The sequence below is a fragment of the Oxyura jamaicensis genome, chromosome 24, assembly GCF_011077185.1.
Source record: "Oxyura jamaicensis isolate SHBP4307 breed ruddy duck chromosome 24, BPBGC_Ojam_1.0, whole genome shotgun sequence".
Lineage (NCBI taxonomy): Eukaryota > Metazoa > Chordata > Aves > Anseriformes > Anatidae > Oxyura > Oxyura jamaicensis.
This window is the reverse complement of record NC_048916.1, coordinates 6,640,330-6,662,058: the sequence shown is the minus strand read 5'-3', so window position 1 is coordinate 6,662,058 and position 21,729 is coordinate 6,640,330. Positions and strand designations below refer to the sequence as shown.

Sequence of the window (21,729 nt, the reverse complement as noted above, 5' to 3'; positions counted from 1 at the left end):
GCGGGGTGCAGCCCGAGGGGCAGTGCTTCCCCGTGGAAGGGGAACGCAGAGGAAGCCACGCAGGAGCTGAGCCCCTTCTTGGTGCATGGGGGGAAATCACCCTAACACTTCCCACAAGCCTCATCTTGGGCTAAAATGGCCTGAAATGGATGATCTCAGCTTGTTGGGTTGGGAAGACAGCAGGGGGGGTGACAAACACCAGAACTGTTCAAGCCAGGACCTGCAGCAGCACAAAAACTTCCTGAGTGTGCAAACTTGTACCAAAGCACTGCCAGAGCATCAGACAACAACTCTTTCTTCTGGCCACAGCTCTGAGCAGAAACCTGCGTCCTGCCCAGCCCCAAGGCTTTCTGCATGAGACCTGTGGAGGTGCAGGGGAACCTCCGAGGACACGGCACGTCCAGCTCCGCGGGTACAGGGCAGGCGCCGCCAAGGCCCCGCATGCACGGCTGAGGGCTTCTCACTGATAGCTGCTGGTTTTGGGGCAGATTATGAATTGTTTGATATGGAATTTCAAATGATCACTTAAGTAGCTAATTAGCTCGTAACAACTTTGAGCAACCTGGGTGTAGTGTGTATTTAAGTGTTTAATGCCTTTTTTTCTCTCTCTTCCTTTCTAATTGGCATTTAATTAAAAGAATAAATAAAAAAGAAAAGCAGCTTTGCCTGGGCTGTTTGGGTTTAAATATTAAACAGTTTGCTTCTCCTTGAGGAGCGAATTGCTTCGGCTTGGGCTCCTGCAGCAGAGGCGAGGGGCGAGCGGCTCAGGGACCCCCGTCCCTCGGTGCTGAGCGCTCCTGGGGCACCAGGCAGCTTGGCTCTGAGGCTGAACGCACCACTTCGGCTCAAATGCATTGCTTTCTTCAGCGCCATTTAAATGCCACCCAACTTTTAGATTGGCTCACGTCTCCCTTCTGCATTTAAAGCCATTTTCAAATTGACCTGAACTGATGACCTCCCCTTGGCTGCTTACATTTTGCTCCGTTCCCAGAACACGGCTTCCTGCACCGGCGCGGTGGAGGTCTGCCCCCCACCAGGAGAACAGCAGGAGCCCCTGCACTGCGAACCAGCTGGAGATGGTGCCTCCCGCTCACCTTGCAGCCTCCTTCCTCAGCACATTTTCCAGCAGAGAGCCTTGGCAAGGCTCCCTTTGGCTTCCCCCTGTGAAAGCAGTCTCGGTGCCCCCATGAAGCCCAAGAGGGGATGCTCTAGAAGGAAATGTCCATTAGCGAAGCACTCAATAACTTCTGCTCACTGATTTATTGCAGTCACTAATGTCTGAAAATCATCTAGTGCTCTGGCTTCCTCTCTTGGCAAGAGGTGGCAGAGCTGGCTGGCCTGCCAGATTAAGTTATAACAGCTTCGGGAAGGCTCTGATGTCTCTGCCGCTGCTCAGACATCCAACGCTAACCGAGGACGAGACAGTCCCGAGGAGCTTCTGAACAAAGCAGAGCTTTCAAAGCCCTTCTCTCTAGAGGTGCGATTATAAAGGGGAAGGAGGAGCATGATTCCCCCCGCCACATCCCTGCCTCGGGGTCCAGGCTGGTGCCTGCAGGGTCTGAGCCTGTCGCCATCCCCAGCTTGGCCCTTGCCGCAGGTAACCTTACATCCCCGTCCTTGGGTCAGCACCCCTGGGGAACACTGAAGCCTGAGAAGGGAAAAAAGCCCCTGCTGTGTGTGCTACAACAGATGAGCAGATGTCCACTCGGAAAAGTTGGTGTGCAAAGTGTGACCTTCCCCTCGCTCATTAGAACCCGGGTGGATCTGATGCAAAACTCAGCAGAAGTGCATGCCTCTGAATACCAAGCATGTTAACAGGTTAAAGTAAATCCAAAGTAACGTTTGAAAGCTGAAAGATGAAAGTAGATCACAGGCCAAAGATCAAACAATCTAGAACCACTTCTAAGCCTTTTAGTGCTGCAGATTATTAGCATTTGAAAGTGAAGAGCATTAGTGAAAGAAGGGGATGGGGGGAGCAGGAAGGAATTTCAGTTGTGCAGATAAGAAGTGAAGTAAGTGACAGTGGGAGTGGAAGAATGAGAATTATACGGCTTATTAGGCACTGCACAAAGGGGTGCACGACCGCAAGTGCGTGCACATCTGGGAGGAACCAGCGGCTTGCTTTCAGCCCTCAGGTGAACATCTCAGGCTCTGTCCCTGCTGTGAGGAGGGGACAAAACCTCCCTCCGGCTGTGGGCTCGGAGCCGTCCGGGCAGCAGGACGGTTCTTCTCTTCATGTCCCTCTCCATGCAGGTGCTGGGCTGAGCCCGGCCCCGCAGCGGGTGCGCAGCTCTGGCTCCCCCACGTGCAATGCATCGCCTCCATCTGCAGCTTCGGCAGTCTCAGAAGAGAGGCCAGGAGGTAATGGAGCATGGAAACCAACCTCTGCAGCATGCAGCAGGTCCTTCTGCACCACTGAGGGAGCCTTTGGAAGAAAAATATCCGAAAGGGAGCAGCAGAACTGAAGGCTAGGGCATTTGGTGTCACCAACACCTCAGTCGCTCGGAGTCGCCCAGTGGAGCAGGGCAGCAGCGCTGGGGTGCAGGGGGGGGCTGCCCCCATCAGGGCACCACGTTCCAGGTGCAGGGCCTTATCCCAGTGATAACCCACGGCAATGTCCAGCATCCCCTGGAAAGCTTACGGCACTGGCAGTGAGAAAAGAGAACTCATTTTGTGCTCGCAGCCCAGGCCAGCAAAGCAGGCGCTTTTATTTCATGGTCTCTTTACACAGCACAATTGCCTTTTAACCTCTTTCGGCTAAATGTGGTACGTCTCCAGAGCCTGAAAAGGCCCCAGTTAGTTCCTGATGGCTTAGCTCACACCACCCGGCGTACGTTCCTCTGAAACAGCCAGGCTGACATCTGGACGTGGCCACACAGCAGCCTGCCGTGCCACCAGGGGCTGGGACACCGGCAGGGGGCTGCAGCTGGTGGGAGGTGGGGGGGTAGCTGCACCCCCCTGCCCCAACTCACTGCGTGGGACCCGCAGCGTCCTTGCTGCCCCTCTGCTAATTAACATACAGCAGTAATTGGACGCAATTAGGCCCAGCCGAGCACACGGGTATCCGCTCACATCGCGCTCGACCGCGGGCTTTTTTCTCTGTTCCAGGGTTGCACGCGCTGTGGGATTCTGTTAGTTGCTGTTTGCAAAAGCTTTCCGTGAGAGCGTCCTGTGTGTGTTCTTTTTGTTACCTGGGCACCAGGATGAAAGCTGCCACGGCAAACAAGGCATGAGCTGCTCCTCACGCAGCCCCACGGGGAGCACTGGAGCTGCCCTCAGCGGGCAGTGGTGCTGAGCCGGCAGGATGGGACCCGGCCGGCTGCAGGGGGCTCCGCTCGTCCCCTCCTGGCCCGCTCTGCTGCCAGCAGAGCCCCTGGGCACCTTTGTTTATCTCAGGTGCTCCTCTGTGTGGCTGCAATCGCAAGTAGCAAATTACGAGATAGGAGAGAGGGAGGCGAGCGACTACCGTCCCTATTATATGCAGCCTTGGCTGTAATAAACAGTGAAGTTGACTATTCCCAGAGGGACTTGCTAATATAGGAGATTGATTCACTGCAGTGTAACCCCCCAAGGGCTTTACACACAACTCCGACTAAACTTCCTATAAAATCAATCCAGCCTTTTCACCACTTTTGACAGGGTGTTCTAATATTAATCTACTCTCCTTGTCAGTCAGCTCCACTAACAAAGGCTTTAATGATTTTAACCAGGCATAATAAATACTACACAGGTAGGTGGAGGATTCCTGGATCCCTCCACAAGAAAAAAAATCCCCTCCTTTCCACCGGTGAAGGACTCACTTTGCTGACGATAACAATAAATAAGAGCAAAATAATAACGATGATTATTTTTGATGACAACAATGCAAACAGCTTCCAAGGCAAGGCTGGAGCTGGGCGACGACCACATCGCACACCTCAGCGCTCCAGGAGCGAGCACACAGCGAGGACTCACCCTGAACACGGTGCCGTGGGAGCAGAGGCGCGGGGCGCTCACGGTGCCACTGCCCAGCGCTGTGAAAGACAGAGCCTGGCAGGCAAGGCAGCCTGATGAACTCCGGCACCGCCATCCAGGCTGCACTTAGCCTCAGGCACCTGGAGGAAACGGAGTTTTGTTGTAAAAAATGTAAAGCACCTGGCCCCTGTGATTAAGCCCAGCACAGACTATTCCCTTTCTCCTGCATCATTTCCACATCTCTGCCTCTGACTCACTGCTAACTTGTCCTCCCTGACAGGCAGACAGACAAGAGCCCACCTCAGTTTGTTCACAGTGCAATTAGGAAAGTCCTTAGCTTCCTAAATGTGTGCAGGGCAGGCTCTGAACTCCCGACAGGATGGAAACACAGCATGAAGTCCCTTTCCATATCCACAGAGCCACTAAATTGTGGAATCCACACGAAAGCACAGTGAGAGACAGAGCAGGCATGGAGCAAGGGCTCACAGTGGCCAGGAGCCAGACAGAGCACAACCCTGCACCTCAAGACCAGGCTCCAGGTCTCCAGTGGGGTTTTCTTACCCTCCTCTGGTCAGCAAAAGCCCCAGGATGGAGCCTTGGGTGCATCTCTGCAGCCTTGCCTCCGTGGTCTGCTGCAAACCTCTGGGCAGATCCCTGGGCATCTCCAATTTCCCCCCAGGCAAATTATTCTTCCCACCTGCCATGGGAGGAGCCCCAGCAGACCTCCTTGTTTTCATCCTAGATGGGTCTTAGAGACAAATTAAAGACCATGGTGAGGTTTTTTTTAAGCAGAAATGGGCATTTTATAGCAGGCATGCTCTACCCTTGTGCAGCCTCCCTTTCCAGCCCCAGCCGGCGGTGCTGTGTTGAAGCAGATGCCCTAAACACAGTTATGTTTAAACAAAAACTGTTTTGGGCACGGGCCAAGGCTGGGCTGCTTTCAGCCAGGTCACTAGTTAGTTGTTTGCTTTGGAAGCAAGAGTTTGTGGAGAGAGGAGCTCTGCAAAGGCTCTGCCACGCGCAGCAGTGCCACGCTGCTCACTAGGCAAGGAGTTGATGGGCGTGCAACACACGCACAGCTCGTCAGCGCGCTCATCGCTGCCCCTGACACCCCCGATGGCTGCCTGGGGCTGAAGGAACTGGCTCATCCTCTCCTTCCTCAAGCCATCCCGATTTGTGTCTTTGCTTCTGGTTTCTTGGGGCGCCACCAGGCAGGCTGGGCTGCACAGCCGCTGGCTGGCACAGTCGTAGCTGGGGACACTGGGGACACCGGGAGCCTCCCTCGCTCAGCCCAATGATCCATTCTGAACATGCACCAGCACGGCTGACAGCAGCCTTTGGCTTCGAGCCCCGAGCCGTACTGCTCTCGTTGTGACGTTGGACAGCTTTAGGGCAGATCTTCCGGCGGTGTACGCTGGAAAAGCTCTGCGGGGCTGAGCGTGCACACCTTGGCTTTCCCTCATTGTAACACAACAGCAATTTTAAAGGGAGACAATGGAAATCGGACGAGAGAACTCAAAGGGATCATCATCTGAACTGATCTAGCAATTAACAAGTCCAAAAAATCCGCAGGATCCCTTCATTGTGCTTAATTATATGGCAAATGGAATTGCAAATATTTACTCAAAATTAATGTCACGCAGGCATCATCAGGAAATCCCAGAGACGTTTCCTAAGGATCACCTTAATGTCTTTTGCTGAAAAGGAGGTCCTGAGTGGGTATTACACTATCCGTAATGTTATAAACAAATCTAATGGTCTGCTTTGCTTCCCCCCTCAATAGAACTCTTAATTATGTATCTTGCAAATGTGCTTGGAAAATGGATTAGCTGCACCAGCTGTTTGCTACCATGGCAGAGTCTTTTCCGAAGCATTTGTAGTGGCTCCAAAGTATTATCCACGTTCCCTGCTCTGGCAGCACGAGCATGTGATGAGGAAGGACCCGCTTTGGTTCGGCGTGGAGATTAGCTCGGGCTTTGTAGACCAGACGCGAGGTATTTTGCTGGAATCAGTCACAGCTGTCTCCACTCGCAAGGCAGGAATCAGGACAATTTGTGCAAGGTTGGTTTACTTTGTTGTGCACGCTGCTCTGCAGCGGGATGGCAGGAAAAAATACAGAAGAATTTCAAAAACAAACAACCGCCACATTAAAGGGATTTATCTCACGAGCGGGAGCTGCGGTGAGGTGTAGAGGGGCAGGGCTGAGCAAGGAGGCAGCGACTTTGCACTGGGCTTGGCAGAGAAGGAAGAGCCAAAATTGAAGGACCAGCCTTACAGCAAAACACCACGCTTCGGAGGCTTCGAGGTGTTGGTGGCCCGGCCAGTCCTGAGCTGCAGCCCCTGCTCAGCTCCAGCATTTTGGGTGCCTGTAGGAAAAGGGCAACCTTTCGCTCAGCGCCACTCGTTCCAAGTCCCAGCTTTGGGAGAGGCTGGGGAGCCCTCAGCCAACACGGGTGATCAAAGAGGATCATTTATTATTTACAGTCAGAGGAGCCAACTTTTTGTTCTGTGTTTATTCAGTGCTTGGCATAATAATGTCCTTGCACAACCAGATCCCAGCCTGGGACCAGGCGTCCCAGGGAGCCGCAGGCAGGAGCGGTGCTGGAACCAGGCAGACCATCACCCTGCTGGCCCTGCTGCCCCTTCAGAAATGTGTTGGAGGACACGCACAGGTCCAAACTGTGCACGTTGTTTTATCCCATGCTGAAATGTGGCAGCTGGAGGTGCCCTGCGTGGGCTGAAGCATCGCCTGCAGAACAAACACAGCCCACGGTGGCCGGCCACGTGCCCAGGGGTGACACGTCCGATGGCTGCTGCCAGCATCCCTCGCTGCCTCGGCTCTTTCCCATGTTCATCTCCAATGCAGACGAGGAGCTATCCTTTAAATAAGCTCCCGAGGACACCCATTAATAAAATGCTACTTATCTCTGCGTGCTCTGAAATAGCTAGGTGGGCAGTGCACCGTAATGGAACTTTTAGCTCAAGTAGCAATGACTTTGACCGTGCAAAATTACACTCTATTCTGGCCAAATTAACTAGGTAATGCCTTGCATTAGTGTAAAATCCTCCATCAAACCATGAAGGCTGCCGTTAAAAACACTCAAGGCCAAAAAAATATGGTGGTAGGGGGAAGGCATTCTGCATGGTTAACAACCCGAGAGGCTGATTTTCCACCACCTGGCACCTTGTGCTGCCCTTTACACGTGGGCGACACGGGGACAAGGCAGGGAGGAAATGCAAACGCCCTCGCTCGGGTGTCGCGGACGCTGTTGGGGGCGAGAAAGGACGGAGAGAGCACCATGGTGAGGGCTGTGCCTGTACTGACCCGCTGAGGGTCCGGGGGCTCTCCCTAAGCCCCGGCACTGCCAGGACCCTCGGGCACTGGCAGCCCCCCCCGGCCTCAGAGCTACGCTGCAAACTCCATCGCCGCCTGCCCACATCGGCAGGAGGCGTGGGCTGCATGCATTAACATTTCCACATTTCCTTCAATCCATCAGCGCTCCCAAATCGCTCTGAGTCACAGCCCAGGGGGGTTCACACCGGGCACGAGGCTCGCTCTGAGATGCCATCGCTGCTTTGCCCTTCCCAGGACCAGCAGCCGGGCCATCCCGCGGTCAGCACCGCTCGCCCGCCTGCCACAGCCACAATTTCGGCTGGCAGCGGCTGCACGAGGTGACCCAGGTGACCTCTGGTTGTGGCCGTGGAGAAGGAAGCAGCCGCACGTCACAGCCCTGGGGACGGGCACGCTGTGTCAGGGCACTACCAGCCCTGTTCCCTGGCCAAAAGCCTTTAACTCCCCACCCAGGGGAGGGAGACCCTGCTGGCTGCCATCGCCACGCTGCTTTTTACGTTCAGTGTTGTTTTCCTTTTTCTTCTTTTTCCTTTTTTTTGCCTGTTACTTCAGATCAGGATGGGGGAATTGTCTGTTAATAGGTGATCCAGGAAGCCTGAACAACTCAAGCAGGAGAAGACCTGGAAGAAACTAAAGGATCTCTGATGGAAGAACGCGCAGACATCAAATGAGGCTTAATTAGGAGAACACAACTTTCCTATTAGCGCTCCCCATCCATGTGACACAGGCAAAGGGAAAGGGAAGAAACTGCCAAAGAGCTTATTTGTTTTGCAATTACGGATGAAATAAAAAATTACTTGGTCTAATTAGGCCTCTTTTAGTAAGAGAACCATGCAAAATAAACTCCATTTCATTATCAATGCCAACACAATTCTCTCTCGCGCTTTATATGTTTAAGTGAAAATGCGGAAGGTCAATTTGCTATGTAAATTTTCACAAATTTGGCTAAACTAAAACGATTACCCTAATGCTTATGCAAATTAGCTTAATTGATAACGACTTCTCTTGGTAACTTTAAAGAAAGGGAGGGGGGAAATTATTCCAATTGTGACAATCCTCCAAAGTGTTTCTTTGCCCAATAAAGAAATGATATCTTGACAAATTAAAGAGAATATAATGAAATCAGATTAATTAATGCTAAGACCAATTAGCACATGCAAAGAGAGAGTGAGATTTACAGAAGCAAAACTCACTAGAGAAGACCAGAGGAATTCATCATCTTTCATAAAGACATTTATATACCTTAATATTCTTTGGAGTACCCAGGAGTTCTTTGCCTATACCAGTAGTTTGCTGTTAAAATAGACACTGCTCGGCGGGAGGAAACGAAACACACCCAGAAGCAAAGGCGCCTCCGCCTGGTGCTTGAGCGATGAGCCCCCTTGGACCTCCCTTCGCCCGGCCGAGGATGCTCCCAGCTGAGCACGCCTCCCAGGTCCCGCACACACCTGCCCCTTCACCAAAATGCTGCAGAGAAAGGAAGCAGGGCGGCAGGCCACGGGGCAGAGGCACTCGTGTATCTCAGCACGTGCCTGGGATGCCCAGCGCGGTCCAGCGGGCTGACCCCACATGCCGTAATGCCCCTGGCCCCAGCTCGGCTGTGCTGGGCTGTCCCAGAAAACATTAATTACACCAGGCGGAAAGCGGCGACTCAAAACTCTCCCTACTACCACTATAAAACTCATATGAAGTAATAAAAATAATTACCAGCAACACTGTATGCAATATCCTTCTGTGTCATCTCTCTCCTGTTGGCAATAAAGCTACCTAACAAATTAACTATAAGGGAGGGCCCGTTTATTTACCTTGTAATTAGACCACGCTGGAAAATGCTTCATAGAAAGCGTCTCGTGGGCAGGTATAAATTCAGGATGCCAGCACGTGGTGGCCCCACGCAGTGCACGGGCTGGGGTCCCATAGGTGGTGGAGTGCTCTGGGCTGGGAACGCTGCTGGTGTTACCTGAGTTCTTCAGACAGCTGCACTACCGCAGGCTTTATGGCACTGCCCTGCTGAAGTTCACATCTCCCATGCATTACCTCACCCTGGCCATTCAGAGAGGGGAGGGAAAAAAAAGGCATTATATTTAAAAATAATTAAAGAAAAGAAAGAGTCCTCCCCCAAAATCACACATCAAAGCAGCGGCCAGAGCCCTGGGCAGCGGGGTGGTGGAGGTGAGGAGCAAGGGCCAGCGGGAGGCGGGCGGTGAGCCACTGCCGGAGGCTGGCTTGGGGCGCAGAGGGCTTGCAGGACAGCAGCCCCCAGAGCCCTGCAGCTCTGAGCCCCACGACAACCCATCAGGAGGCACCAGGAGGGCAGCCAGGGCCCCCCAGGGCACAAAGGGGGCTGAGCTGCCACCACCCCCACCCCTACCTCCAGCCCGCGCCACGGTGAGAGCTGTGCCACCGGGGTGGTGAGGCTCATCAATTGCTAGAAATCGTCCAGACAACACTTTCTGACGTACATTAGACTGCAGCATTTATAAAAGTAAATCAATTGTGCTATTAAACCCTGCTCACAGCCCTTATTTGCTTGCAGCCCCAGTCAGCCTCTGCCACGAGCGAGTGCTCAGCCCTGCTTTTTGTGCTGCCAAGCGGGGAGGCTCGCTCTGCATCCCCCTGCCTGGGACAGGAGCCCTGGCCATTGCCAGCTCCCACCCAGAAGAAGCAGGGCCCTGGTGCTCCCCTTCTCACCTCCCCCAGCTCATCACGCTGCCCTTCCCCTGGGCATCACCCCAGCAAGGGAGGAAGATGTCTGTGGGGAAAAAAATCCCTCTGGGATGGGTCGAACCAGGTTCTGGGAACACCCCTCACCTTTTAAAATACCTGCACCTGTGGAGCCTGCCACTGACGGATGCATTTGCCCCCTCCTGTGAACCCTGCAGAGCTGGGGGTGGAGGAAGGCAACCTTTTGCTCGATTTATTTCACCGCAGTCAATTGTGTGGCGTGTCTCCCAGCTCGTCGGTACCTCTGGAGCAAAACAGGCCCTTTCCATCTCACTGGCGTTATGCATGAGCTAGGATAGGAAATGAGCAAACATGCTGCTTGGATAAACACCCTGAAGAGGGTCTTTCTTTCCTTCCTTTTATATTGCCACCCTCTTTTCTCTCTCTCTCTTTTTTTTTTTTTTTTTTTTTTTTTTTGCATTTTGTTGTCTACAAAGACAGGCAGCAAAAAGGAGAAAAAAGCTGCGCCTTTAGATCATCAGCAGAAATCTCTCTTCACTCCATTTTCCTCCGCTATTTGTTAAACTGTACAACATTAAAGAAAAAAACGGGGAGGGGGAGATGTGTTTTTTCGACTTTCTCTCTCATTTGTTAATTGTGCTCATCAGCGAAAATCATTCGTTGTAGAGATGGGGAGCAAAGAGAAAAAAAAAAAAAAAAGGAAGGAGCTGATCATATGCAGGGGAAATAACTCAGATGTGAAAATACTTCAGACTAGGAGATTGCACTATTTATTCACACAAGTGTCCTGCTGTGCCTCAGAAATGCAGTGATTTAATGAGCTGCTGCAAAGGTGTTTGTTATTAAGAAATTCTGTCTCTGGTTATTCTCCCCCGTGTGATTAGGACGGAGCGTGGCAGAAGTTCTGACTCGGCGTGTTATTAAAGATTTAGCGGCTCTTCCCTCCCTGCTCCCGGCTCCGCGGCGCTTTTGAGCCCGTTCCAGAAATAAACACTGTACAAGCTGAACGGGGCTTGTTCGGCGCAGATGCCGAGTGAGAGTTAAGAAGAAATTAGGAAGGCATTTGTGTTAACAGATGTTCTTCCTCCCTGCCGGGGATCTGCGCGAGCACAGAGGCAGCGTGGGGCCTGGAGGGAGCGGGGAGGGGACCCGGCCCCGGGCATCGGGGGTCGCAGGGAGTCGCGGGGACAAGGACTGGTGGGGATCCAGGGCACCACCCCTCGTCCCTGGGCTGTGCTGCCCAGCAGGACTGCCTCCATCCATCTCCACACCCCCTGGCAATGGGAGATGCCCTCTGCAGCAGGAGCTCTTGTCGCGGCGCTGCTGCCACCTCCGGTGATGCACCGAGCAGGTCGCCGAAGCCACCTGGGATGCGTCAGGTGCAGCGCGGTGGGCACCAAGCCTTCCTCGCACCCTCATCCCTCAGCCTGGCACTGGTCCCCCTGCCTCACCCTGCAGCCTCCCGGTGCTCCTGGAACTCAGGGAAATACAAATAACGGGGGGTTCTGCCGTGCCCAGCTCCCCGCGAGGTGAGGCGCGCTCCGCGCAGCGTGTCGGCACTGGGCGCCTTGCTGGAGCAGAGTGTTTCTCCTTTCAAGTCACTCAAGCACCGCTATTACTCCGAGGCTAAGCAGCGCTAATGGAGAAAGCATTCCAAGTTTCATTTTCCTCTGTAATGGAAAATGCGAGAGTGAGATTTCAGTCTGTGAGCACTTCTATGAAAAAACAAATATCTTTATTGGCACTGGACAGCCTGCCAATCAGCCACAAAATTGCTGGCTTCTCTTTCTCCCCTGAAGGAATGCCTCTGCATACAAAGATACCGGAAAAACTTCAGGGCCTGGAGGATAAAAGGGCCTTCTCTGCCTTTCATTGGGTGATTTGCAATGCATTGCTTCAGCATAATTTCCCATCTCCACCGCTCACAAAGGGAGCTCTGTTGCTATCTGTGAGTTTAATAATTTCTGTTCCCTACACCTTGCATTCATAATGCATCTCTCAACACCTCAGCTCGTGCTGCCCAGCCGGGCTGCGACTCTGCCTGGGTTCTGCCTCTTAACTGGAGCTAAAGCAGGGATAAAACCAGAGGCTTTGCATCCCAAGGGCTCGCAGAGCTTCCCAAAGAGCCATGAATAACCTGCCCCTTCACATCTTCCAGGCAATGGCTATCATCTCCTTGCTGCCTCAGTACCTCCAAAGCACCAGGCATGCTCACCTAGAGCCAAGCAAGCTTCCTGATTTTGTCCTTTTGGGGCTTTTTGGCTCGCACCACCCAAGCCTGCATCTTTGCCACCATCACCACGAGAGAAACTGCAGCAAACTTGTCACCACCTGCGTTCAGATGGGAGGATTTGCATAAGTTATTCCCCAAAGCCTTTAGTCCCCACAGGACATATTCTTTATCCATTTAGCCAGGAATTCAACTATTAAAAGCCTGCAGAAATGCAGCATTTGTAAAATTAGTACAAGAGGCTCCAAATAATCCATGGCTCCATCTGTTACGCGAGCCACGTGTCATCCTCTCTTCTCCTTTTTGCTTTCCGGGAGGAAAACACCAAGATTTCTGGGCTAGGCGCAGCGCCGTGTTTGTGCTGAGCCCCCTGCGTGTGTGCGTGAGCATCACCGAGGGGAGCTCGGAGGTGGACAAAACGCCCCAGGGAGAGCAGCAACGCGGGAGGCAGCGCTCGGTGCGCAGGGGCACGGTCTGTCCGTCTGTCTGCGTGCCTTCAAGGGCACGTGGCTGGCGGCGCTCGGCTGAAGGAGCTGAGCTGCTCAGGACAGCAGCACTGCTCAGGACAGCCTGACCCAGCCCCTCTGGCCAGGAGGGCTTCTCGCAGCAGGGACACCCGGGGCTCGGCTCGCTTCCCCCAGGTAGGCAGGACGGTGCTCGTTCAGAATTTGGCACCATTCATTGGTTCAGCTGGATGCCTCTTCCAGAAGCATCTTCAGACAGTGAGGGCTTTCTGAAGAGGTAATTGCAGTGTTAACCTAACAAAATCATTTCCTTCCAGCAGATGAAAACCAAACGTACAGAGCCCTGCTTCCACGGACACCTCGAGCTGCCGCTCCGCGCACCCTGATGCCAGCCCCCAGCTTGGGGCAGGGCTCCAGTAGTGCCCCAAACCCCCAAGAGCTGGGGCTGGTGTCTGACCCTCCACAGCCCCCAGACCTTCCTCCCACCCATGCACGGCCCTGGCACAGCCCGAATTCCCTGAGCCCAGGAGAGGTGAGGCGGAGACGCCAGCTCGGGAGTGGGCGAACAATCACTTTGCAGCGGGCGTCAGCGCCGGGACCTTTGTGTTGGCGGCATTAAATAAATGTCTCCTGGCTTTCACTCACCGCTGCCTGTCTCTTTTATCAAAACGCATCAAAAGGTTTCTCCCGCGTCAGGCAGGAGCTCTTTCACAACAGTGAGGGAAGGAAGATGCTCTATTATTTATTAGGACAGCCCTTACAAAGTTTTGCCCAAGTCACACGGAAGGCAAAGTGTCCACGAGCCCGGTATTTTCGGCAGGTGCCAGGGGAACAAAATAGAGCCCGGAACAAAACAGTGCCACAGCCCTGCCGGCTGCGCTGGGGAGAGGCTGGTGGCTGCAGACCCCGCGGGTTTCTGCTCCCCAGGCTGCTGTGCTCTCCACCCCGCTATTCAAAGTGAACTGTTTTTCCCCTTCGAGCAAGCATGCCAGCCATTTCCCAGTTTCCATGCTGGGAAAAATCTGTAATTTTGCTCTGCCCTGACCCATGAGGCCACCACACGTTCCCCCGCAGAGCTGAGTGCCTCCATCCAGCTCCTGCGGGCTGCGAGCACCTCCTGCACCACACGTAACGCACCGGCACCGCCCGGGCTTCACGCAGCTCTGCCTGCGTGCACACCGCGGCGCAGAAGTACATTACAAAGCAATCGAGTTAGAGCCTGGCAGAGCAGCGGCAGTGCAGATGGATGCAGCCGCCAGCGCGCTCCCAGGGAGCTCAGCCCCGCGCCGAGCAGCCGCCCGCTGTCAGCGCTCCCCGCGCCGAGCAGGATGCGTGCGGTGGCCGTGCACAGAAACCTCTGGGAAGCCTTCCCTGCCGGGCCAGCGGCTTGGAAGGGAGCTTGCAAGGAATGCATCCGGGTGCTTTGCACAGGTATGGAGATCTGTAAGACTGATAAATTATTAATCCAGCAGAGTTGTCTCACCCTCCACTTGCCGTGTGAACGGATCGTTAATTACCTGCCGTATGCAACAGAGGAGGCCGAGGATGCGACAGAAAGCAGAATAAGAAGCATTTGGGCCCTATCCCCCGGCATCCCTCCTTGCAGCCTGCTGGTGTGCAGGAGGAGACCCATCCCGAGGAGACCTGCACCCAACCACACAACCACTCCTTTCCGGGCGCAGCCTGCTGTGGACTTATTTATTTTTGTACGGCTCGGTGTGTAGCACAACTGTACACAAATAAATAATTCAGACCACTAAAGACTGCTGCAGAGGCGACTTTCCTGGAGATTTAATGTTCGCATCCCTCACACTCCTGCCACAGCAAAAAAGAAAAATTACAAATTGATCTCCAGGACTGGGCTCCCCTCTCACACTCCTCTGCTCCCTCGATATAAATATCAGCCGAGCCCCTCCGGTAGGCTGGATGCACCCTGCAGGAGGGTGGGCTGGGGGGACGTGAGGTGCTGTGCTTTGGTGCTGGGGTGGGAAGGAGCCTCCAATTTGGTGTCACCTGCGGAGCCACCAATGCCCCCCGGCTGCTTGAGCGCCCATCCCCGTCTCTGTGCTCACAGCGACCCAGGCGGGCGGCCGAGGGCTGCTCCTCACTCCCCCGTGCCCCTGGTGCCTCTCCTGCAGTCCTTGACATTTTCTTTCTCAAGGGGCAAGTCCCTGGTGCATCCTCGCAGAGTAATTGTGAAATTATTATGGTTGGTGATTTTAATTTAAATTGGATGGAGAAATGTTGTACTGCGGCTGACTCATTTGCTATGGATTTTCACTTAACCAAATTGATTAGTCAACCAACTAGACTTAACTTGAAAGTTGTAATCATTCATTATTAGATCTAATTTTCATGTTGCTCTCAGACTACATTCAGAAATTGAACTGCAAAGCCTCTAACGAAGTTCGGGTGGAGGGCCTGGGAAACCTGGGCAGCGCCAGGCTCGTCCCTTGGGGCTGCGCACCCTCACACCACGCAGCGGCAGCCGGCGTTCCATGGAATTACCATTTCTTAGCAAAAGCAAAATGCAGCACGCAACATGTCCCTCCTGGGGTTTATAATGAAAATTGAAGAGCAAAAGGTAGGGAGCCTAGGAGAAATCATCTGCTTCAACAAAACGTCGTGCCTAACAATAAAATCCCCCTGCTCGCACCCGCCCCGTGCTCCTGGAGCACCGGCACAGTGCAGAGAGCAGCAAGGGCACGGCCACAGGGAGGACAAGGCCAGATCCAGCCCCCGACGTGCATTCACTCCTGTACTCCCCACCTCTGTGCCCAGGCACAGCAGCAGCATCCATCCTCCTCAGGAGCACACGTGGGGACAGAAGCCCCCGCGCCAGCAGAGCCCCGCCGCCCGCCTGCGCCCATCGTTTGAGGGCAGCTCCGTGCATCTCTAATTACTGCAGAGGCCACCGTCTCTTTAAACAAGCAGGCTGCATGCCAATTAATACCTTTAATTAACAACAAGGACTTGCTGGAGGGACTAGGGCTTGGTCTCCCAGATGGACTCTGCCTGTTGATCCAAGTGACAAGGCTCTGTTAGGTCGGGCTGGCCAAGACCCGCCGCAGAATTACTGGCCGTTCCCTGCCAATTAAAACGACCGCGACGGAAAAGAGACCTGGGGTGGGACAGACGGACAGCCAGCGGGGGACAGACGCACAGCCAGGCGCCCTGCAGAGCACGGGAGCGCTCTCGGGCTTGCAGCAGCCATTTGGGAAAGCCTCGGCTGCTCCGGGAAGAGAAGGGCTGCGGAGCGGCACTCTGCGGGCAGCCCAGCGCTACCCCGAGGGACAGCTCTGTCCAGCAACCCTGCCTCTTCGTGAGAGCCCTTTGTAAGCAGCTAACTGCACTGAAGGGGGGTGTGAGAGCACCACGAGCAGAGGGGACGAGGAGCAGGGCTGTCCCGCCAGGCAGGGACACTGGGGAAGCCACCGTGTCCCCAAGGTCCTTACCCCACAGAGCAGAGGTTGCCTCTCAGTGCCTTCAAATGCCTGGGCAATGGAACGGTAATTGTTAAATAAACACTGCTGGCTTAAAAAAGCTAACAAACGAACACGAAATATAACCAATACTGTTTAAACAAGTAGATCTCCATTTACAGGATGTTATTGGTGCGGATCGCTCCAGGAGGTGTGAAATCATCACTAGGGAACTTAAAAAATACTAGACACAGGCCCACTGGAAATGGCATGGCTGCAGTGACCCCGTCCTGGGGCAGGGGGACGGGCAGGACGAGGTCTCCCAGTGCCTCCCAACCTCCTTCTCTGGATCCTGCGGCTCTGCGGTGCACAGGAGTCACCCCGTGGGACCGAATCCCTCCGAGTCATCTCCGAGCTGGTCTCCCCCTGCCTGTGCCACAGCACAGAGGCTCCGGGGCCGTACGGCTGCATTTCAGCTCCCCACCTTCTCATCCAAATAATTGTCATGGTAGCAGGTGCCGGAGCCGTGGGCCAGAGGGAGATCTTTATTCAAAGCAATGTATGCTAACGTCTCCAAAAGCTTTTAACGGAGGCCATTATTCCCACCCTGAGAATCGATGCATTTTAATTCCCTCCGAGCTATTTGTTTGGCTTTGCTTCTGTTTTTCAAACACGCAAGACACGTTTAACAAAACAAGGGAGCCCTGCAAGAGAGACAGCGCATTGCATTTTCCCTTGAAACTACTGGAAGTTCATTTTCAAAGCAGGGCAGTTTTCTTGGAATCAATGCATATCAACCAAAATCAATAGTTACTTTACACAGATGGGCTGAGACACCTAAGTGATAGCACTCTGTGCCATTGGTATCCAAATCTATATGTTTTCAACAAGTCAATGCATTTTAGCAGCTGCTACTGTCTTTTCACTTAAAAATAATCTGATTGCAGATAAGACCGTCCTTATCCAAGTCCAGCCGTACCCTCCGTATATTTACCGACGCCAACAAACATTTATTGAATCAAAACCTCTCCATGTCCAGCTTTCCTCACCCCAACCCGCGCTCCGCAGACAGGAGCTCCCGTCGCCCCTTCTGTCCACGTGGCTGCCCAGATGAGGGCTGGCACCAGCCGGGCTGGGCCACGAGCCCTGGGCACGCCGGGGAGACGCCGCAGTGTGCAGGACAGCACCCACGGTGCCTTCCCAAACCCTTCTGCTCCGAGCCCCTGCAGGATGGGGACCAGGGAGCACAGGGGGCACCGGCAGCTGGCTGAGCCCCGGCTGAGGCTCGGACGTTTACAAACCAACACAAATCCTGCAGTTAACACTGAGCCCTGATAGTTCACTCCTCCTCTCAATCTGGGGATGAAAACCACTGCTGAACAGGCACTCCAGCTCTTGACCACTTACATTTCTACTGACGTTTGATAAGCTTTTTCATCTGGCTTTGCTCTTCTGTAGTGCAATCACCAGCGTGTCCAGGTGCACTGGCATGAAAGGCAGCATGTAAGCATATTTTTGCAGGACAGAGACATTCAATTTAGTTAAAAGGCTCTGCCAAGTGCAGTGCCTTTAAGAAGAGAGAACTGTGAGTCCCACTCGTCCCAGATACTCGGGGAGAACTCCAGACAGGGAGATCGGCCAGTGTGAGTTATTTCCATCAAATGCTTCTGTGATGTTCAGAGGGAGGCATTTTCCTCTGCTTTTTTTCTGTTCCTCTTGCTGTATGCAAATCGCTGTTCTCTGTGAGTTATTAGATAACAAAGGGCTGTTTTCTCTGCAGAGACTTGCTTGTGTCTGAACCTTGTGAGAAGGATAATTATGGAATGCCGCAGGAAGCTGCACGGAGGATCATTTCCACCCCTTCCCAGCGCGGTCTCAAGGAGGAAGCTACAAGAAGTTTCCTCCCAGCTGAAACACAGGGGGAACAGAGGCAGGATGGGTGCCTGGCTTGTGGGGGGCGCACCAGCAGCCCCAGGTCAGCCCCATGGGCGCACGCAGTTGCCTGTTTCTTGCTTCCTAAGGTGGCCACGTCCCCGGCTGCCCCATCCCTGCCAGCAGCAGGGTCATGAGTGGGGCGTCCCGTGCTGGGTGCTTCTGGCACATGGCAACTGTGGGCAAACCAGGCGCCCAGCCATACCACCAGCTATTTTCAGGCTAATTGCTGTCCCTACAAAAACACCCCCAGCCTGGAGCATGCAGGACTTTGGACGTTCACCACGACTTCTTTCTTTGGACAAAAGCAAGGCAACGGGCAGTGCCACAACGTGCTGGAGCCGTGCAGCATCCCTGCTCCGCGCCCACAGGGACATGCACAGCCCCGGGCTGCCTCCGGAGCCCCCCTGCAGCCGGCTGCCCCCGGAGCCCGGTCCCCCCTTGCAGGCGTCCCGGAGGCCCGGCACTGCTCGCCACCGGCCGTGTTGCCATGGAGAAGATTTCTGTGCCACCAGCAACACAAAGGAAATTGCGCTTTCCCTGGGATGCAGCGCTAATGAGGAGGAGAAGAGTGGGGAAAGGGCTGGCTCGCTTCCTTTCTTTCACTCTTTATTTCTTGCAGGAGGAAACAATAAAAAAAAAAAAAAAAAAAAAAAAAAAAAGACAAACAAGAAAGCAACGTGGGGTGGGAGGGGCTCAGCCTCTCCCCTGCCAAATGACGGAGCCGTTAGCAGCAGAGCGGGATTTGTCTGTGTGCTCCTTCCCGTGCAACGAGGCCCCGCTGGGCGATGGCAGCAAAGCAGTGCACTTGCTGCGAGAGCCAAAGCAACAGGTGACATCCCGTGCTGCAGCCCCCAGCCCCGTGCTGCAGCCCCCAGTGAGGGGCTGCATCTCCACCCTGAGCTGCTGGGAGCCGCCCGGCTGCCCCTAGGGAACACAGGCAGGAGAGAGCAGTTCAGGTGCCACTTGTGTTCCTCCACCCCGGAGGCTGAGAGGTGCAGAGACAGGGATGGGAGATGGCCATGGAAGACCCCCCCTTCCCCCTGCTCTCCCCCAGCACAGCCAGCTCACAACACGCTCCCTTTGCTGCCTTGTTTATTTCTGTATTTGCACGTGAAAACCAACTCCAAGCAAAGCCCGTCTGGTGGCACACCGGTCCCTTGTCCCCCGTCTCCCCTCTGCAGTGCCCACGTCCCAGGGCAGCCCGGGGGCACAGCCGTGCCGGTGAGTGGCATCCCGGGCACTGCTCTGCCGCCCCGCCGCCTCTGCAGCCCGCTCAGCTTCATAAATTCTCATTTGCTCCATAGCACTTGATTTTTGAGCATCTCCCAGACACTTCCTCACTTTACTACAATTGATGGGATCATGTGTAATTTGTAAATGATATTAAGTGAGGTAATAACACTCTGGGAACCGAGAGAAAATCATAAATTATTAAAAATTACGGCACTGAAATGTTACTTCTTTGCTTTTGTACCTGACTGATGGCTCACGCGCTGTCTTCTCTGCCCCCGAGACCTTCAAACCTACTCTTCCCCATCCATTACACCTCCGTGGGAGCCCGATGGGCGAGGCGCAGGGTGAGCCGCAGGAACAGCCTCGCCAGCACCTCCAGCATCTTCCCTGAGTCCTGCGTGGGAATGGCCCGGCCACGCTGCAGCTGCGTTCAGACATCCTCCCTCCGAAGCTTGCCCTGGTCTCCCCTGCCATGAGAGCTCTGGTTGCATCTGCTGCCACCAGCAGCAAGCACAGGACAGCACGAGGGCAGGACGCCTGCACGTGTCACCACCAACACCGCAGCACTCTCACCACGTACGTGCGCTCCGTCCCTCACCCGCTGCCAAACCTTTTCTCCTCGCCTTTGGCAGCGTGCGCTCTTCGGGCTGTGCTCATCAGCACCAGATCAGCTGGAAGCCCACACAGACCCGGGTCCTTCCCCAGGTCTCCCCGAAGCCCCCAGCTGCCCCCGGCTCACCATGCGGGCAGAGGACAGCTCTGGGGCCGTGGCCCCCATCAGGGCTGCGGCAGGTTGCCGTGCTCCAGGCGCTGCCCGACAAGGGAGCGAGCTCATGCATTTTTCAAGGCGATCGATGCAGCCAGGCACCCTGTAGACATAATGACTGCATTGGCCAGGATGCAGAGACAGGCTGGGTGAATGACTCCGAGTCTGGTGTAATAGTCAGAGCCCTTGGGAAGCTGGGCATTATTTATAATTTAACTTATAATTTGCTGCTCAAACCCAGTGGTTTAAAGTGGTTGGATGTCAGCGTGCCTTTGGAGAAGGGAGCGGGATGGGAGAAAGAGGAGCGTGGTTTTTCCCAGCTTCAAAACCCAGGGTGTTTGAAAAGCTCCTCACTGAGGTTCTGACCTACTTTGGAAGGCAAGAAGCAACCTCCATCATTAAAAAAAAGAAGTCAAAAACCACAAAATGCAGCCCAGCAGGCTGTAGGAATGCAGAGCCAGTCCCTGCACAGCAATCAGAGGCAATTTGGGAACAATGCCCCAGGTAATTATCCCAGATTTCAGCTCCAATCCCCCTGCCCACCGTGAGGACATGGGAAGGCACTGGGGGAGCAGGAACCTGCCCAGGCACCAGCACCTCACCAGCTGCGGACACACATCCCATCACCTCGCTGATGACGGGCAGAGAGGCGACATCCAGTGCTGGTAGCAAGAAAGGAGCGAGGCTGGTATAAAAGTGTTTTGTCAAAACTTTTTTTCTCCTATGGAAAACAAGGTTTTCAATCAAACTGTTTCTGGTTGAAAGCAATCTGCTTTCTTTGAACAGCTTTCCAGATCCAGCAGTTTAGGCCAAAAGCTTGTCACTTCCAAGCCAGCTCTTTTCTCATCTTTCAGCAGATTATTTTTTATTTTCAACAAAGTCATAAACCACCTTCTGCCTGGCATTAGAAAGGTTATAAGCGCGTAGCCATCCCCAAAATTATTTTCTGCGAACAAGCAGTTAGAGATGCCCATTTGCATTCAGCTCTTGCGCGTTCCTTCATTTTCAGTGAACCCTGGTTCAGGCTGGACACGGGGGAAGAGCTCGCACCGGGTGGCGGAGGAGGACGAGCTGGGGCAGCGGCTGGAGCATGAAACGCTCCCAGGGTGCTCGAGCTGTGGAGCTGAGCCCTGCTGGGCAGGATGCGACCCAGGCAGATGATGCATGCACCCTGGCCAAGGCATCACCTGCAGTTCCCTGCTCCCACGCAACACCCACAGTGGGAATTTGTTCCTGCAGACCAGATACTGCATTGCTGCCAAGCCCACGAGGAGGTGGAACAGGGAGGACACACGTGCTGGGCTAGGTGCTGCCCCTGGGGGCTCTCTCCCTGGGGCCAGCAGCTCTCACAGATGCACGCAAGAGCAGAGGCATGAGGAAGGCCCCCAGGCTGCAAACACCTTTGCCCACACCCCGGTGATGCTTTGCAGAGCTCAGCATTGTGCTTCGGCACGGGACCTCGTCCCCCCGCAGGTGCCGCAGCGAGCTCGGGGCAGAGCTCTGTCCTCCCGTCCTGGCACCTCACTAAAATGGCACGGCGATCCTTCGGGGTGGGTTTGCATCCTGCCTACTTTAAGCCGAGGCCGCTGGATCGGTGCAATAGCCTGTAAGCTGTCAAATCACATTTTCGGAAGCAAATTGCTTTTATAATTAATTTAATTATTATTACAGTGCCGAGTTTTTGTATT

The 21,729-nt window shown here is 54.2% G+C and overlaps 1 protein-coding gene and 1 long non-coding RNA gene across 6 annotated transcripts in view; one reads left to right on the top strand and one right to left on the bottom strand.

Moving 5' to 3' along the window:
* Window positions 1-547: 547 nt before the first annotated feature.
* LOC118178038 overlaps window positions 548-21,729 on the bottom strand; it is a 79,354-nt gene continuing 58,172 nt past the window's right edge. The window contains exons 1-6 of one of the 5 annotated variants that reach the window (XR_004756017.1): window positions 9,824-10,031; window positions 9,112-9,349; window positions 4,516-6,703; window positions 4,212-4,376; window positions 3,955-4,094; window positions 548-2,840 (exon numbers count right to left, since the gene is read on the bottom strand). This is a non-coding gene — a long non-coding RNA (uncharacterized LOC118178038). Of the gene's footprint in view, window positions 2,841-3,954; window positions 4,095-4,211; window positions 6,704-9,111; window positions 9,350-9,823; window positions 10,091-21,729 lie in introns of those variants that run through there. The other 4 variants (XR_004756018.1, XR_004756016.1, XR_004756020.1 and 1 more) reach the window with 4 other exon arrangements.
* LOC118178006 lies at window positions 17,528-21,416 on the top strand. The gene is made up of 3 exons (XM_035346196.1): window positions 17,528-17,750; window positions 17,888-18,871; window positions 21,051-21,416. The coding sequence occupies exons 2-3, from the start codon at window positions 17,926-17,928 to the stop codon at window positions 21,200-21,202; spliced, it is 1,098 nt and encodes a 365-aa protein (XP_035202087.1). The 5' UTR covers window positions 17,528-17,750; window positions 17,888-17,925; the 3' UTR covers window positions 21,203-21,416.

Excerpts from the sequence above, each read along its gene's own strand:
- LOC118178006 (XM_035346196.1), top strand. The coding sequence starts at position 17,926 with ATGGAATGCCGCAGGAAGCTGCACGGAGGATCATTTCCACCCCTTCCC. Across the intron at positions 18,872-21,050 it reads TGCGAGAGCCAAAGCAACAG|TGAACCCTGGTTCAGGCTGG; the intron begins GTGACATCCCGT and ends CTTCATTTTCAG.